This window comes from Choloepus didactylus, chromosome 27 (genome assembly GCF_015220235.1).
Source record: "Choloepus didactylus isolate mChoDid1 chromosome 27, mChoDid1.pri, whole genome shotgun sequence".
Lineage (NCBI taxonomy): Eukaryota > Metazoa > Chordata > Mammalia > Pilosa > Megalonychidae > Choloepus > Choloepus didactylus.
The window spans coordinates 9,672,926-9,691,160 of record NC_051333.1 but is presented as its reverse complement, the minus strand read 5'-3'; the positions used below and the strand labels follow the sequence as shown (position 1 = coordinate 9,691,160).

The following is an 18,235-nucleotide window of genomic DNA, read 5'->3' as shown; positions in this document are numbered from 1 at the left end:
GATCTCGGGGGGCCCCACCCCTTCCTAACCAGCAAGAGGCGCTCACTGGGCCTACACTATTGTCCAAAAACTATGCCAAACCCCTGCCTTCCTTCCGGGCATCTGGAATTTTGGTACATGTCAGGCAGACGAGCTCTGTGAGCAGCCCCTGGGTGCTGAGTCTCCGAGCTTCCTTGGTAGACGCACGTCACACGTTTGGTCACAACTCGCTGTCGGGGACATGAGGCGCTGCCTAAGCGATTCCAGGGGAGAGAACTCTGGAAGCTCGTAGCTGGCTTACCCCGGCCCCTGCCCCGTGTGCCTTCCTCCAGCTGACTTTGCTTGCTACTCTTGCACAGCAGTAGCTCTCAGCCACGAGTCCAATCATATGCCAAGTTCTGTGTGTCCTAGATAATCACCGAATGTGGGGGTGGCCTTGGGGACCCTGACCCAGATCCCTTCACGGATCCTAACAAGGGGCCTGAGATGCCACGTCCTTGGCACGGCAGCCTCGGCACTGCTCGGCCTGCAAGCTGCACTCCTCCGCCCACGAATGGCAGGGGTGGGGGTGGCGGAGGCAGGACCTCCTGGGGGTGCCAGGCAGCCTAAAGCTCCCCTCTCTCCTCCCCATCAGCAACAGCATCTGGACCCAAGGATGGGCAGGGCTAAGTGGGGAACGTTTGTCCCTTGAAGCCCGGCTACTCACAGTGTGCCCTGCAAACCAGTTGCACAAGGAGCCCTGCTGAATCGGCACCTGCACTGTAACGTGTGCCCATTGGGTCTGAAAAGCACTGCCCGTGATCAGCTGTGCAGGGAGAGCCCAGAACCCCCTGGCACCCAGCCCCTGCCTGCCCTGCTGCCCCCACGTCCCGCTCGCTGCCCTCAGGGCGGGATGGCCTCCCTCAGGTCCTCACTGAGTGGGGGACCATCCACACACAGTTCCTGCCACAGGCACCCACCCCGCCCACCCTTCACTCCCAGGCATCACCTCCTCACAGAGGCAGGCCCAGAACAGCCCCCACAGACCTGCTCCTGCCTCTCCCCTCCTCACGGCCTCCCCCGGCCCCAGGCAGCACCTGGCACAGATTGGACACTGATGTTCATTTTCAGACGCACAAACAAACAAGAAAAACACGTGCGTGTCACGGGCTCTAGAGAGCACCTTGTCCATGCCAGGAATGCAGAAGCTGGTGCAGCCCAGGAGGGCAGAGGAGTTGCAGCTTTCACTGGCTGGATTAGCCTCCTTGTCTTCCTCTCTGGGGGGTTCCCCTGCTCGCCCGCCCCCTGTCCCCACACCCTCCATCCCTCCTGGGCCTGTGCTCTGGGCTCCCGCCACAACCAGGGTGTCTGAACCAGAGCCGTCACCCTCTACCTGCCTCTCCTCCTCCACTGGCCATGGGCTCAGCCCTGGGAGGGACTGACCTCCCCTCACGTGCCCAAGCCAGGAGCCGGGGTGCCATCCTCACCTCCTCCCTGCTCTTATCCCCAGAGCCACCCCTCGCACACCAGCCAAGCACCGTGACCCTGACCCTCCGCTGCCAAGTCCCTTCAACAGCTCCTTGAGGCTCCTCCTCCAAGAGGAACAAACCTGACCACAGCTGCCCCGCACGCTCGCCCTCCCCAGCACCCTCTTCCCTCTCACAGCACTGACCTCCCCCCACCCTCCAGAAGGCCTCTGAGAGGCCACAGGATACGACGCAGGTCTCTGTGTCCTGCTGCACACATGCCACCCGGCCAGCGCCCTCCTCTCCGTTGGGCTGTTGACTCCAGGAGCCCAGACCAGGAGCCAGCAGTGAAGTAGGGACTACAAAAATTCACGGGTAACTAAATGAACTGAAACTCTCACCCCGCTTTGTCACTGGCCCCGAGAGGGGCTGACCCTACCCCCAGGCTGCGTCTTCTCGCCCAGAACTCAGGGCTCGCCTTCCTCCTGCACAGGCAGGATTGCAGGAACCTGAACTCACAGTGTCAGTGGCCGGAGAACCCGCCACCCCACCTCACCAGGGATCCTGTCTCAGGACGGGCCCACTGCCCCGCACGCAGCCCTCTCCCGTCGCCTCCCACCCTGGGCTGCCAGCGCGGCCTCAAAGGCAGGGACTGAAGCACATCTGCCTTTGTGGCCACAGAGCCCAGGACACCGACACGTGGGAGACAAAACAAAACGACTTTCCCGTGGGAGGAGCAGGGCCCAGAAGCCACGGAGGGGCGCACCTACCACACAACTGTGCTCACGCTGCCCCCAGCCAGCTAGGAGAGCACACCCGGCCGCTTCACATCAGGACGGGCCAGTGCCCCACTGGGTCTCACAACCTCGCCACCAGGACTGACCCCGACCCGAGACGAAGCAGGGCTGTCACTCTCACAGACATGCAAAGGTTTCTGGCCCCAGCTCAGGAGAGCCAAGCTCCAGCGGGCCAGCACTCACTTAGCAACTAAGTTAGTTCCAGTTGGTTGGTTAAAAGTTGTCGGTTTTCATCCCAAACTGAAAAAAACCCATGCGCCCTTCCACAGACGCCTGCATAAACAAATTTGGATACACCTATATAATGGAATACTACTGGGCAACAAACGGTAATGAGCCCCTGATATTTGCAACCACCTGGATGAATCGCAAATGCGTTACTTGGAAGGAGAGAAGCCAGACTCAGAGGCCGTATCCACGTATCTACACCGTGGCTGTATGTGCTCTAACTCCATTCACAGGACATTCTTGAAAAGGCAAAACTACAGGAAAACAGATGAGTGGTTTCCAGGGGCTACCAGTAGGGGGAGGCAGTGACCCTAAAGGGGCATAGAAGAGTTTTTGGTTGGGAGACTGTGTCTGTCTGTCAAAACTCATATACCACCAGGGGGAATTTTACTGTATACAAATTATATCTCAGTAACCTATTAAAAAAAAAAAAAGTGTAACAGAAATGTTTAAGAGTCAAGGGCTGGGCCCGAGGATCTGGGGGAAGGTGCGGATGTGTTGGACATCCTCACCTGGACTGGTGCTGATGTTGTCACAAACATTGGGACTGGCGGTTTGATGTGCTGAGCCCTCGAGCATGGGACTTGCCCTTATGAAGCTCATTACCACAAAGGAGAGTCTAAAGTTGTATGTAATGATGCCTAAGAGTCTCCCCGAGTACCTCTTTGTTGCTCAGATGTGGCCCTCTCTCTCTCTAACTGAGCCATCTCGACAGGTGAACTCACTGCCCTCCCCCCTACGTGGGACCCGACTCCCAGGGGTGTAAATCTCCCTGGCAAAGCAGAGTATGACTCCTGGGGTGAATGTGGACCCGGCATCGTGGGACTGAGAGTATCTTCTTGACCAAAAGGGGAATGCAAAATGAGACGAAATAGTTTCAGTGGCTGAGAGATTCCAAATGGAGTCGAGAGGTCACTCTGGTGGACATTCTTATGCACTATATAGATAACACCTCTTAGGCTTTAATGTATTGGAATAGCTAGAAGTAAATACCTGAAACTACCAAACTCCAACCCAGCAGTCTGGACTCCTGAAGACAATTATATAATAATGTAGATTACAAGGGGTGACAGTGTGATTGTGAAGACCTTGTGGATCACACCCCTTTATCTAGTGTATGGATGAGTGGAGGAATGGGGATAAAAAGTAAAGGACAAATGGGGTGGGATGGGGGGATGATTTGGGTGTTTTTTCATTTTTATTTTTTATTCTTGTTCTGGTTCTTTCTGATGTAAGGAAAATGTTCAGAGATAGATTGTGATGATGAATGCATAACTATGTTATCATACTGTGGACAGTGGATTGTATCTCATGGATGATTGTACGGTGTGTGAATGTATTTCAATAAAACTGAATTTAATTAAAAAAAAAAAAGAGTCAAGGGCTGGGAAGTATGCAACATATGCTTAAATGGTTCAAGAAAAAAAATAAATAAGAAATGAGAGCAAGTGATAAAGCCAATGGGGCAACAAATTAACAATACATGACCCCAGGTGGAGGGAATTTTGTCTTATTCTAGCCACCTGGTTCCTAAGACAGGCTCGTTGGCAACCCCAAAGGCAGACCTGCTTTCAAACCTGGACTGGACGGCTGGAAACTCATGTTTCTGGACAGACAGAAATGTCACCGAGAAGTGGGAAAATAAAGCTGAAGGAAAAGGAAGAAGAATAAAAGAGCACAGACCCTTCCAGAGAGAGCGACTGACCACGTGACCCTAGGAAGCACCACTGAGTGGCCCCAAAGGCTTCCGGGAGACCCAGATCTCTAGCTCCAGCTGCCCAAGCAGAAACTTGCTGGGCAAGAAGGAAACGGTTGCCCCCGAGACTTCATTTGTCTCGGTCCTTCCTCCGCTGCGGCAACTAAAAGGAGAGTCTGAAGTTGTGCTTTCTGACCACCCAAATGAGATTCTGGTATGGTTTTCTCGGGTTCAATGCTAGTTTTTAATCTACTGAATCTTGACTTTAGGTAGCGGATGAGTATACTGATGATTTTAAAACATTTGTGGCCCGGAGCTGAAATATCGCTGCTTTGGCTTGCGTCAGGTCTTTATCAGTGGGTCTGGAGCCGTGCACCCAATACAGTGGCCACCCAATACTGTGGCTACTGACTGCTTGAAACGTGGCTTTAATTATAACATAAGCACCGGATCCCAAAGACTTAATCACAAAGGGATGCAAAGTATCACTCATTTTTCCGTTGCTGAAATGATGACATTCTGGATAATAGTTAGATAAAACACACTGTTAAAATTAATTTTATTTCTTTCTTTTTACTTTTAAAAAAGGGATGTGTGGCTACTAGATAATCTGCAATTAGACACATGGCTGGCGCCTGTGGCTGCTCTGTTCCCACTGCCCAGCCCCAGCCTACGCACCGCCTGAGCCACCAGCCGGGGCCAGCCCTCGCCAGACACCGCTCAGCTCTTCACACCAGAAACCAGGTGGCTTATTTTTCCCCACTGGTCATACTATGAAATAAGTCACAGGCTCCAGGTATTTCTTGATTACAAAATCCTATTCCTAGTGGAGGGTAACAGGATGCCGAAGAGACCGGCAAAGGTGAGAACTTCTTCCCCTGAGAGCATTTCCCTTACTTTTGCTCACCCAGGATTTCCCTGGAGGCCCTCCCAGGAGCACCTGCCCCCATTTAAACAAGGCAGTCACTGAAGGAGTCGATCTTGTCCATTCTAAAACCTTGGGAAACAGAAGGCAGGACAGACTTCACTTGAAAAGGAGCCTGTTCTCTCATCCCCTTCACCCCTTGGATATACTTTAGGATACACAAGGGCTTGGGACCCCCCAGAGCCGTAAGTCTGACTCCTCAGGGAGAACAACACACCCCAGGGTGCCCTGAACGTCACAGGCAGCGAGGAAACCAAGCCCGGAGCCCTCATCCGAGGTCTCTTCCTCCTGAGCCTGCCCAGGCTGGAAACAGACACAAGGGTGACCCTTTCAAGTAACGGCCCAGCTGCGGGCCAGTGTAACCGGGAATTCCAAGTCCACGCAGGACAGGACAGCCAGGCGGGTGGTGGGGCCCGGTCAATGGAAGGCACCCCTCCCGGCCGAGCTGCCCCACGCCAGCACTCACCTTGTCCAGGAGCTCCCTGGTCTCTTCAGTCAGAGGGTCGTGGGAGAACATGCAGTCGTCACCGTTGATGCAGTTCCCAGTCGTGTGGTACAGTTTACAAGGAAAATCACGTTCACACAAAAAATTAAGGCCAGTGCTTCGACTCAAGGAACCCACCCAAGGGCAGAATTCAACCCCTTTGTTTTAGAAACTGGAAGCCCAGAGAGGTGGGGTGACTGGCTCAGGGTTGCACAGTGGATTGCCAGCAGAACCAAAACCAGATCCCAGTTCTCAAGACGTCAGCTCCCAAGCTCTTCCTGCCCCACCACAATGGCCTTGGGACCATGTCCTCAGTCCTCGATGGGACTGCGGAAGTTAAATGACTTGTCCAAGGTTAACGCAACCAGCTGGGAAAATCTCAGAAAGCAACAGGCAATGTGCCTGCAAGCCTCGAGAGTATATGTAAAGAGGAAGTGTAGCACGTGTGCCTCAGCACGGCAAAGGCTGATGCTGCCACCCACCAGGAGCAGAGGGGCTCTGCGGCGGCACTCAGGCTGCTGCGGGCGCCAAAGGATATCATGCATGTAGGGGCAGTTCTCGGCTCTGGCACAGAACCCAGTGATGTAAAACTTGCAAAGTTCTCGCTTCTTTGGTAGTTCAATGTCGTGACTAAAGTTACAGTGGTCACCCTGGAAGAGAAGCAACAAGAAGGTGAGATGGCGGCACGGTGAGCGTTTGCTTACTCCCGTCTGCAGAAGGAAGGAGAATGACAACTGTGTCACTGCTGAAGCAGAGAGGCCAGTGATGGGAAGGACTCCCCTGAGAGAAAGGGGAGTGGGCCCGGCCAAGGCAGGCTCCCCCACGCCACTTCCCACCGACTCCAAAGCTTCTGACACACAGGGGCCGGGGTCGCATCCTCCTAACTCCGTTCCACCACTTTCCTGCCTTCTTTCCCCCTCCTGCTCCTCCTTCCTCCACTGCCTTCCTCTCTCTTAGTTACTCGCACTGTCTTTCACCGTTTCATGGCAGCCAGTGCTAGGTGCCTACCCAGCACCCAGTTCCGTGTCTTCCTTCCTGATAAAGCCCCAATTTTACTTGTGGAAGAATGTGCCCAGCTAAAAACACTCCATTGCCTAGCCTCTCGTGCTCTGGCCAATGAGACACCGGGAAAAGTTGCCGGAAAGGACAATACTTCTTGCATAAAAAAATCCCTTTACCCATTATTCTTCCTCCGAGGCTCATGGATGTGATGCCCAAAGGCACAGCAGTCATCGTGCAACCATGAGGAGGAAAAAAAAAAAAAGCCACATGCTTAAAACTGGCAGAACAAAAAGCACAAAGAGGCCTGGGTCCTCTAAGCCCCTGCCCACTGCGCCAGCCCTGTATTTCCCAACCCACCCCCAAGACTCCTTGTTCTGAGGGAAAACGTCCATTGGTTCAAGCCAGTGGAGTTGAGCTTTCCATTACTTGCAGTGGAACACAACCTGAACAAAACAATGCCTAGGTGCAATCCAAGTTTGTGTGTTCGAGTCCTCTCTGTTCAGTCACTCATAAGAATTATTTCCTATTGCAAAAAAATGAACTTAAGACAGAAACGGTGGACCATATCCATTTACCCCTACTCATTCGTATTTGCTCGTGTGTATTTAAAGTTTCTAAAAAGAACATGAACTGTAATTATAATAAAGAATATTTGTTTGAAACACACAATTTCTTCCAAGACAGATGCATAGGTACAATATCCCTGGAGTCAGCGAATGTCTGCCCACTGCCTCTATGTCAGAACAAAAAGTCAGTGGCTTGATCCCACTTTTAGGCATATACTCAAAAAAACTGAAAACAGGGACTCGAACAGATATTTGCACACCGATGTTCACAGAGCATTATTCACAATTGCCAAAAGACAGAAGCAACCCAGGTGTCCACCAACAGGTGAACGGATGAGCACAATGTGGTCTATCCCTACAACAGAACAGTAAGCAGTCTTGGAAGGGAACAGAAAGTTCTGATACAGGCAACAAGGATGAGCCTTGAAGACATCATGTTGAGTTGAAATAAGCCAGACAAAAAGAGACAAATATTTTGTGATCTCACTGATATGAAATAATTAGAATAAGCAAATTCTTAAGAGTCAGAAACTAGACTCTAAGGTTACCAAGGGCTGGGCAGGGGGAAGAAGGGAAGGGGGAGTTACCGCTTAATTGGTAGCGAATTTGTTGGGAATGATGGGAAAGTTTGGGTCATGGAAGACAGTGATGGTAACAACACTGTGAGAGTAATTAACACTACTCAATTATAGATCTGAATGTGGCTAAAGGGGAAATTTTAGGCTGCAAGTACATTACTAAGATAAAAATTTAAAAATCTTCCAACCCAGGGGGAAAAAAAAAAGACATTACTGGGCTACAACTGGAAAAATTGGAATATGGACTGTAGGCTTTATATCAATGTTAAATTTCTTATGCAGTCTTGAAAAGGAACGGCAAGTTCTGATACAGGCCACAGGGATGAACCTTGAAGACATCATGTTGACATCAAATTCCTTGAATTTGATAACTGTATTAAGGCCTCCCCCAGGAGTCTTGGTTCTCAGGAAACGTGTACCTGGAAGTGTTAAGTGTTAGAGGAGCATGCCATGTGCAACCTACTCACAAATGTTTAGACAGTAGATAGATAAAATAGGTAAAAAAATGAATGAATGAAATAATATCTAAAATGCCAATGGCTGGTAAATCTGGATATCCGAGTGAGGGGGTATACTGGAGTTCTATGTATGGTTTTTCTATTATCGTTGCAACTTTCCTGTAAGTTTGAAGTTATTTCAAAATAAAAAGTTAAAAAATAAAAAAGCTGGCTGGCTGAGCCAAACTTGGCTCACGCGTATTTCCCTCAGAGCTCTGTGGTCACTGGTTCACCCCCCGGCACTGAGCTCTGCTGTCTGAGGCCAACCTGCCTTTCCACCATTTTCTACTGGGGTGCCTTAACAAGTCTCTCTCTGATCTTTAAGTCCAATAACTTAGCCAAGGTATATCACATCTTTGCGTTAGCATCAACCCTGACAAATATACTTGAAGCCACAGGGGTTGAAATTTTGAGCCGAAAAAACAAAAACAAGCCAACCAAAAAACCCCGTCTGGCCTCTTCCTTTAGGTCCCCATCCTTCTGGGAAGTGACAAAGCCTCTGGGCCCTAAGGGTACCTCGGGTACCACCGAGTGTCCCCAGGAGCAAGGACTGTCAGACAATCAGCCGTGTGTCCTGTGGGGGGTTCTGGCAGCGCTCTAACAAGTCCCTTACCCATGTGCACCGCCCTTCCACGAAGTATTTGCAGATGACTTTGCCTTTCTTGTCGGACTGCTGGTGGGGCTTGTCATGGTCACTCCTCCGGTAGTTTCCGCCACCGTCCTAGTGGGAACACAGAGTCTGGATGTAGAGGGGAATGAAGGCAAAGGGCAGGGAAGGGCCTCTGCAGACCAGGTGGGGATGGGCTCTAGGGAATGAGATTTAACAGGAGCCCTCATGGGCGGGGATGAGCATGCACTTGGCCAAGTGTCGTCCTGTAACGAAGTGTTTACTGGCAGGTTATCGCCAACGCTGAGGCTGCGGATTGGCTTTGAGCCCTGCGCTATGGAGTGCCTGCGCTCTCATGGAAAATGCTCTCACGGAAAATGCTCTGGCACTTGGAGCTGTTGGCGACTAGAAATTTGCGTTCCATGCATCTTCGCAGGAACACCCAACTCCTCAAGGAGGGTGCGCGTGCTGCCCTGTGAAAGTCCCCAGGGCCAACTGGAAGGGTGGCTTAGAACCTTTCTAAGCATGAGACTCATTACCAGCGAATGCTGTATAAACAGAGGGTCTCACCGGCAGCAGCTACCCCGCAAGGGATTATTAACACTGTGTGTACCCGTGGGGAGAGGCTGCTGGGAGCTGGGCGACAGAATCAACTCACAGGAAGACTCATTAAAGAAAAAATTATCCAAAAACGAGAATGAAGTCAACTTACGCCCATGTCCTCATCGTAGAAGTCTTCGTCATCATTCATTCCGCCCTTGTTCATCCCTCCTCGGTTCCCACCTCGACCACGGCCCCGGCCCATCCCTTTTCCTCGACCTCGGGACCCCCGGCCACGGCCTCTACTCAAACCTGCAGAGCAGAGAGGATTGGAGTCAGCCTGGGACCCTCCTCTGACCTCACATCCAGCAGTGGCCAGGAGCTCCCCCCAAGCACGTCAGCTCCCCAGTCCTTGCCCACCTCGGCCTCGGCCATCCTTGGACCGGCGGTACTGGTTCAGCTCCTTGGAGTAGTCGTCATAATCCTCATCTCCCATCGGCTCCTCACTTTCTCCATACTGAGGTTCCGGAAAGAAGGGGGGAGCAGGAAAGTGTCACCAAGGGAACAATTAATTCAAGCCATTCCTAAGGGGACCTGACTCCCACACTCTCCTCCTCACTGTCTGCAGTCTCAGGACACTCCTAACTTCAGACCCTGAAAGGCAGGTGGTCAACCCCAGGCACTCACGTCCCAACCCACTCCTTCCCCAACCACCCTTCACTCTTAAAACTCCCACCCAACCGGGCACATCAACCACAGCCCATCGAAACTCCTTGACCACTGCGCGGCTGTCACTGAGAACGAGCAGTTCACCACGGACTGAGCAGGGGGCACAGAGCAGTGCATGGGCACACGCCTGTTGGGGTGTAGGTGGGGATGGGGGTGAATGAACTTGCACCTGACTTTAAGGACATAAAAACTTCTAGAGGACACTTTGGAAATGTGTCTCTAGGGATGGGGACTGAGTTGGTCACAGGGGAACTGTAATGGAAGGAAGAATTCTTCACTGTCCACCCTTTTGTACCTTTTCAATTTTGAACTTTATGAAGGTTTGGTAAGATCTTAAATGCAAATAAGACCGTGGTCCAATGCTTCCCTTCCTTCCGGATGTCCACATGTCCCTGCACCTTTGTCTCACAGGCCTCCTGCCTCAGCACCACAGACTGGAGTGCTCACCCACCCGGCCCCTGGGCTGGAGGGCACCTCACCTCCATATCCTCCTCATAGAAGTCCTCTTCGTCCTCCGGGTGGTCTCCTCCTACGGAGCCTCGGCCCCTGCCTCGGCTGCCCCTGCCCAGGCCTCGGCCTCGTGAGCCTCCGCGGCCTCCTCGGCCCCTATAGCCCCTGCCACGGCCTCGGCTGCCTGCAACGTGATTCGGACAGGTAAGAGGGGGCAGGTCCACTGTCAGGACAGCAGTCAACCCAGGTTTTGGTCCTGAGGTCAGTCACTGCATTGTCCTCCCCTCCACGAAAGTTTCCCAGCTCCCCTGGGCAGACTAATGGTCCCCTCAGCCCCCCTGGCAGGAGTTCCTCGGTATTCTGTATACAGGCCTGCTAGAGCATTACCTCACTGCCTCACGGGGACCTTTCCAACATGGGGGCCGCTGAGCACCTGAAATGGGGCTGGTCCTAACTCAGAGATGCAGTGCATGTAAAACACACAGCAAGTTTCAAAGACTTAATACCAAAAAAAGTTTCTACTTCATCAATTAAGTGTCTTTAGTGATTGTTTACTGAAATCCTAAGACTTTGAATATATCGGATTATACAAAATATATTATTAAAATTAATTTTATCAGTTGCTTTTACTTTTTCAATATGATTACTAGAAAGTTTAAAACTATATGGTGGTTTGTATTTTATTTCTATCGGACAGCACTGATCTAAAAGCTCCCCAAAGAACAAGGCCTATCCCTGGGCAGTGTACAAGAAAGACTGCTGAATGAACGAACAAAAGAACACTCAACAAGCTAGGCCTCAGGCAGGAGATGCAAGCTCCCAGGGTAGAACTGCTGAGCTGGAAGGTTCTGGAAGCCCCTAGGGCCTGTCTTTCTGACAGGAGATGGTCCAGAGAAGTCAGGCTAGGTTGCCACCTGTCTCTGGTGCTCTGGAGCCCTCCCCCACCATCCTCCCAACTGCCACAAGTTCAAAGTTCAGAGGTGTGGAAGGTGCATGGGCTGCAGCCGCACCTCATCAGGTGACAGAGGCTGGGAGGATGGGGGGACGGCGGGGAGGGCTCCAGATCAGGGAGAAGCTGTTCCTTCTCTTTCTCCCCACAGCTGACCAGGAAGTGAGTTTAAAAAAACAATCCTGCAGCCCCACTGGCCTCCCTCACCCCAGCCTGGCCCCAGCACAGGATTGTTCCCCCGCCCCTCACATGGCTAATTGTGGGTCTCCCCGTGCTATGAGTGTGCAGCTCCCTGCCCTCCACTCATCTCGCCTACACAGGGCCGGCCCATCCGTCTTGCTCTGCACCGCTTCCCCAGCCCCTAGCTTGGAACCCGCTGCCACATGAGGCACCTTGGGCCTGGCCCCCATGCCCTGGGTGGATGCCCCGGGGCTTACCCCGGCCGCGGCTGCTGCCCTCCTTGGCGCGCCGGTACTGGTTCAGCTCTTTGGCAAAGTCGTCGTAGTCCTCCTTGCCCAGGTCCTCCTCCTCATCCCCCTCGTACTCCCCGTACTGCTCGTTCTCATAGTCCTCGTACACGCTGTAGCTCTTGCTCTCCATCTTGGAGTAGGCCTTCTTGGGCAGGGGCGCCGCGTGCGACGGGGGATACTGCTGGTGTGACTGCCGGCCCAGAGAGAAACAGGGAGATGAGGGGTGAGCTGCCCCTTCCATCCACACCGCCCGCTGTTCCCTGAACCCACACCTCCGTCCGGGGGCCTCTGCACCCTGGGTGCTGATTCTGCCCCGACAGAGTTGGGGCAGCAGTGGGCCCGAGACATCTCTGCTCTTCAGAAAACTGGGAACCCCAGACCCCATGATCCCTGAAGAACTGTGAGAAGAGAAGGGGCGTTTCCCAGAGATTGACAGCAGGCGCATCTGGGGAGGGGACTGGAGGGCTCGGCGGACTCCTTGGCCGAAGTTTTCCTGGGGCCTTGAAATTCAATTAATGACTGCTTTGGCAATCAAACTGGAAGACTGTTTCAAATGATGATTCCCAAAATATGCTAGTGCCAAGTGCTATGGGATGAAATTTTAAAAATACACACAGGAAAAAAATACGCACACACAGACACACATGGACGAATGTGAGTAGATCTCAAAAAGCCTCAATCCCTAGTTCAAATTCAGAGTGAACAGGGCTCCCTCCATCCCCGTCGACCTCAACCACAGTATCTTATAAAGACTCCACTACGATAGACAGTGCCGAGTCACAAGATACCCGTGACAGCTTAAAAAAGCTTCTAATCTTTGAAACAACTATTTGTTCAAACTTGAAGATCCAAGTTGATTTTTTTTTCTTATGGGCTTTACTGGGTGCAAAAAAAAAAAAATGGTATTCAAACTCAACAAAGAATTTAAATGTATGCTTGAGCTCAAGAGACATAATGGGATGCATATAAAACTTCTCATTACACGATATTTGAGATAATCAACTCACATGGCCATTTCACTGTCTTGCCAATTTTCCACCAAAGGTCATTTCTAAACTACTGGACAAATAGTTGGCTCTGACGTAGTCTAGTCAGCCTCTTCCTCTGAGACCCACTCAAGTCCTACTGAGGCCCCAGGGAGGAGGCGGCAGACGGGGCTGAAGAGCCCGGCTCGGGGAGAGCAACTCCACCTGGGGTTAACTCCCAGCTCCTCTGCTCCAGAGCCCGGCAGCCCTGTTGGAACTTTCTAAGTCTCAGTTTCCTCACCTGTACAATGGGGATAAAATCCCCGGTGCACACACTACACACAGATGCCCACCCAGAACAGTCGGTATTTGATAAACATTGGCGTTTTCCTTCTCCTGGCGTGCAGATGGGTGGGGGGCCTGGCATTACTCACCGGTGCATACGGGGGGCTGTACTCTCTGTACTTGCGATGCCCCTTCTCGCTCGGGCTGAAGTCTGAGTCCTCAGAGAAGTCGGAGAAATCATCACTGGAAGAAGCATGGCGCTGGAATGACAGGGCATGTGGACTTAGTGATTCTGTTACCAGGGCATCAACCCTGGAACAAACCCTGCCGGAAAGTGCCGGAAGGGCTCTGGGTGCCACCTGAAACACCCTGCCTAGGGGCACTCAGTGGCAATGGAGCATGAGCTTCCAACTCTTCAAAAAAAGTCTACCAATTTGGGGAAAGAAAACACATTACTGCCAGTGAATGCTCTCTGGGGCTGAGCAGCTGAGCCCAGCCCGGGGCTTGTGGCCAGGCCCGAGGGCAGGGAGCGGCTGCCCCAGCGAACCCTCCCAGACCTACTTTGTGCTTGGATTTCCTCCTCTTCTTTGACCGCCTCTTCTCCTTCTCCCGCTCTTTCTTCCGTTTCCGCTTCAGCCTCCTGTGAGCCTTCTCCTCATCCGAGTCGCTGTGGTGCCTCTCTCCCTTCTCCTTCCGGCTCCTTTCCGGCCCTCCGGAAGTGTCCTGGGTCTCCTCGGCCCCGTCATCCTCAAGCTCACCTTCCTCCAACTCACCATCTTCCCTACAAACCAACCCCAAAGCTGGTGTGAACATGGCGCTTGCGAGGGGCCCTCCGATGGCTCTGGTCTGGCTGACGCTGATGGGAATGGTGGCTGTGAGCAGGGGTGACGCCAGGAGGGGCCTCGGGAGGACATGAGGCGCTGCTTCTTGTCCCATCCCTTGACCTCCCCCAAAAGGATGGTGTCTGCTGTGGCGTTGGTTTGGACAGGGTATGGGGTGGGGTGGATGGGTAGTTAACCATGGGCATTTACTGAAGGTGCTGCCACTAACATGGGGACAAATCCAAGCCGGTGTTTCCCAAAGTGTGTCCCACAGGACCAGTGTTCTCAGAATGAGGAGAGCAAAGAAGTTCTGTGGTCGAATGCCTTTCAGGAATCCCCGTGCTGGGGATTCACAACGTTTAATGCTCTAACAGAAGTTCCGAGAAGTTCTGCTGTAAGGAAATGCTTTAGGGCATTTCTGAAAGTCTTCTGACCACAGAAGCTTCAACTCTGTAAGGGAACAGCAAGCAGCCGCCCTCACAGAGCCACCTGGGGTCCGCTGCTCACTTGGGGGTGGGTCCCCTGGGGCTGCAGGTAGTGATCACAGACAGTGGATGGAGAGCCCGGGTTCTGGAGCCCTGGTGACCAGGCCCCGGCCCTCGGGCTCTGAGGTCTGACCTGCCCTGTCAGCTGCACGCTGCTGGGCCCAAGGCGGGGGCTGAGCAGCTAGCCAAAGGGTCCCCCGTCCCGGGCCCCTCCTGGGGTCCTCACATGCAGCCACCTCACCCACTGCAGACCCTGCTTTCTCTCCCACCTCTGACCTGCTCGCCTCTCAGCATCCCGGGATGGGGATAAAGGGGATAGATGGGGTGAAGGAGGAAGCAGCTGGATAAAGAATCCAGTTTGTGAGCCACACCCACAGACACAGTTCTCACAAGTACAGGAGCTGGCTGAAAACAAAGTTCCTCACAAACGACCACGGGAAGATGGGTATGAGAGCACAGAAATCCCTCCCGCCCCAGTTAACCAGGACCCAGGCACAGAGACTAACGGAAGGTGACCCCAACCCAGAAGGCTAACTGCAGAGGGAGCTGTGCTCAGCAGACAAGCCTGGGGCCCTGGGGCAGGAGGGAGGGCAGGCGGGAGGAGCAGGCTCCCTAGGCAAGCCTGGCCCCCGGCAGCCCCAAAGGTTCTAAGGGGCTTTGTGGGAAAACAACCACCCAACCCCTTCTCCATCTCCAAGAACCCTCACAGCCCTTCCACTTGAGCCACTCCTTTGTCGGTCTCAGAGCGGCTCCCAGACATCAAGGGGACCCGAAGGAGGGACTTTTCTCTGAACTTCCCGATTCACAGGGAATAGGTCGGGCTTCAAATCCAAGTAACTCAGCCCCACCCCACCCCCCCATGCCTCAGGCCGAGCTCAAGGGCGGCTCTCAAAACTCAAAAAACACAGGGCACAAAACTCTGGTTTTCAAAGAGATGCAAGGCAGGGAGGTGGGAGATCCTGCCTTCTGCTGTTTCCTGGTGAACTGCAAGGATGCCATGGGCCGGCCTGCAGGGGAGGGGACAAGCAAGCATTCCTGGCAAGTGAGCCACCTTCTAGCTTGGGTGGGGCCCACAAAACAAGCAGGGAGCAAAGCTCTCCCTGGAGGAAGGTCACACTGTCAGGAAGGCCTCACCCAAATGAAAAGCAGCTCCTGACCGGGGAAACTGGTTCTGTGGCCCTCACCCACCCCAGGGAGAAGCTGTTATTCACTGACACGGCAAACTTCCAGCTGCCCAGACTTGCAAACGGCGCTGGGAGGATGGTTACTGGAGCAAACACGACAGTGTGTCCCAGACGGGAACGCTGTGGGCAGCCCAGGCCACCACGCCTCAGGAGAAATGCAGGGAGGGACAGACAGATAGAAAGACACACCAACAGACATGATGGAGCTGGGAAGGCCCAGGGGAAGACTGGAGGAGTAGAGACTGGCACCCATGAAGAAAAGCTAAAAAGTGCCTCACCCCCAACTCTTGGGTCTGAAAAGGAGAAAGCTGAATGGAGACATGGGAGTAAAGTCTGCAAAATCCAGAATGCAGGCAGCCCCTCGGGAGACAGGAACCACCTGACCCCCCTGGAAGCTGAGATTATAGAAAATCAAGTCCAAGACTCAATTAGCAGAAGACCCACTGGAATCTGGAAGTGTCTCTCAGAGCTGGAAGGGACTCAGAGAAAGCATCAGTGAGGAACTGAAAGGGGGAGAAGTGAACGGACTTGGCAAGGCAAGGGGGTCAGAGCCAGACCCATGCTCTGACTCCCAGCCCACGACAGGGGACAGACAAGAAGGCGGAGACCGCTCCTTGTCCACCTGGGGGATCCACACACCGAGAGGGACACCCCGCCACCTCCACTCTGCATCCAAGAATGCTGAGGACAGAGAAGTTAAGGGGCCTGCGTGAAGCATCCGGAGCCCCCACTCTTTCTTGGGCCCCTGCTCCGAGCCAGGTACCCTACACTTCCCTGCACTTTCCCCAAAGGAAGAAGATCCAAATGACAAGAAACTCAGTCCACAAAGCAGCCTCCACAACAAACAGGCCCCGGTCAGCTGAACCAGGGACAGATGGGATCCTCAGACACCCCCTGGCCTCCACCCTCTCACGGGCAAGGATGCTGCGAGGACATAGCAGGTGGATGTCTTGCTCGAGCTCGGTTAGGTCTTCCAGCCCTGTCCCAATGCCACGCGCTGGCCTGGACCGAAGCACAGCCCGCTCTGCATCTGATACCTGGGGGCCAAAGGGCAGCACGCTATCCAAAGGGCTCCAAGAGCCTTACCTGCCATCAAGGATGATTCTAGAAGGAAGCCTTTTCTTTCCCAAGCACTTACTCAGCAGAGAAGTTCAGCTTTCAGAGGTATCCCACAAAGACTTTCAGCCCAGAGATTCTCTGCATTACCTACCCCAGCAGCCCCAGGCACACTGGGAGGGCTCAACGTGACTCTACTGAACAACTTTTCACAAAGTTGTTCTGAGGACTTGGAACTTTGTTTCCCTAGAGTTGGGAGAGGCTGAAAAAATAAACAGGATAAAGAAGAAATTGCCGGTGATTTATGAAGGTGAACTGGGATACTGGAAGGGCACTTGATGGTGGCACCTGCCTGCCTGCTATTGTTTTCAGGGCCGTCCAACCACGCCGGCTAAACATGCTGCATGAATACAGGGTCTCAGCTATTTTCTTCAGGCTGAGTTCAACAGGGAAAAAAAAAAAAAAATCAGCCAACTGGGACAGAGGATGGGAAGCCTGTGGGCCACTGATACTACCACACAAAGGCAGGCTCCGCAAAACAGCAACCGGGTTTAAGCGGTGCCACTTAACAGACTGCCAGCAAAATCCATGTCAAAGTGGGATTAAATACCAGAGGGAGCACGCTTAATAGACTGTGACATAATCCCCCAAGAAAAGTGGGGGAAGCCCCACTGCGCTAATCATCTAAATCTCGACCTGCCCAACCCTCTTGAGGCAGGCATGCAGGAGAAAACCCAGCCGCCGCATTGGGCAGAGCCACATTATTTCCAGGACTGGGCCTGGTGAGGCCCTGGAGGGCTGCCCAGGTTCAGCCAGTTAGAGGCATCAGGGACAGGAAACCAACCCCATTAGGACAGTGACAGGGACCCGGCCCCCAGGAGGAAACGGGAAGAGGCCGGAGCCTTGCTTAGAGCTGGGTCTGCCTTGTGCTTCCACACTAAGCTTCCAGGGCATTTAAGTTTCAGTTTTCAGAGGTAGCGGCAGCCCCAGGGCTCCTCCTCTCGGGTCAAAGAACAGTTCCAGGTACCCATTCCAAGGAAGGGCAGCCAGACCAACGCCACAAGTACAGAGGTGTGTTGTGTTCATCATGAACCACAGATGTGCAAAAACAGCACCTGGTAAAGAAACCCCAGGTCCCCAAAGAAGGCGAACACTATGCACCATGTTACAGATTTGGGCATCATGCATCTCTCTCCCTTCCTGCAAACCAGCTTAACCGCCAGCTCTGCCCATTCCATGGCTGTGAGCTCTTGGTACATAACCAGAGTCTTGGTTTTCTCATCTGTAGAACAGGATAACAATAGTACCCACCTCAAGGGGTTGGAAGGATTAAATGAAGTAATACTGGATAAAACCCTTGACATAAGGCCAGGCACAAAGGAAGTACCTGATAAAGAACAGTTACTGGTTTTAAGAACCAACTAGCAGGAGCGTGCCTCTCTGTGTATAACCCTAAATTGGCTGGAATGCTTATTGGAAAGCGTTTTCTCTCTGAAG

At 52.9% G+C, this 18,235-nt stretch overlaps 1 protein-coding gene across 6 annotated transcripts in view; it reads right to left on the bottom strand.

The window, feature by feature from the left end:
- Positions 1 to 18,235, bottom strand: part of ZC3H4 (zinc finger CCCH-type containing 4) — a 38,181-nt gene that overhangs the window by 9,079 nt on the left and 10,867 nt on the right. For all 6 annotated transcript variants that reach the window (XM_037819521.1, XM_037819520.1, XM_037819519.1 and 3 more), the window contains 9 exons: positions 13,754 to 13,973; positions 13,342 to 13,452; positions 11,910 to 12,132; positions 10,553 to 10,707; positions 9,765 to 9,861; positions 9,517 to 9,656; positions 8,811 to 8,918; positions 6,093 to 6,204; positions 5,537 to 5,646 (listed from right to left, as the gene is read on the bottom strand). In XM_037819521.1, the coding sequence (XP_037675449.1) occupies positions 5,537 to 5,646; positions 6,093 to 6,204; positions 8,811 to 8,918; positions 9,517 to 9,656; positions 9,765 to 9,861; positions 10,553 to 10,707; positions 11,910 to 12,132; positions 13,342 to 13,452; positions 13,754 to 13,973 (1,276 nt within the window). The remainder of the gene's footprint in view (positions 1 to 5,536; positions 5,647 to 6,092; positions 6,205 to 8,810; positions 8,919 to 9,516; positions 9,657 to 9,764; positions 9,862 to 10,552; positions 10,708 to 11,909; positions 12,133 to 13,341; positions 13,453 to 13,753; positions 13,974 to 18,235) is intronic.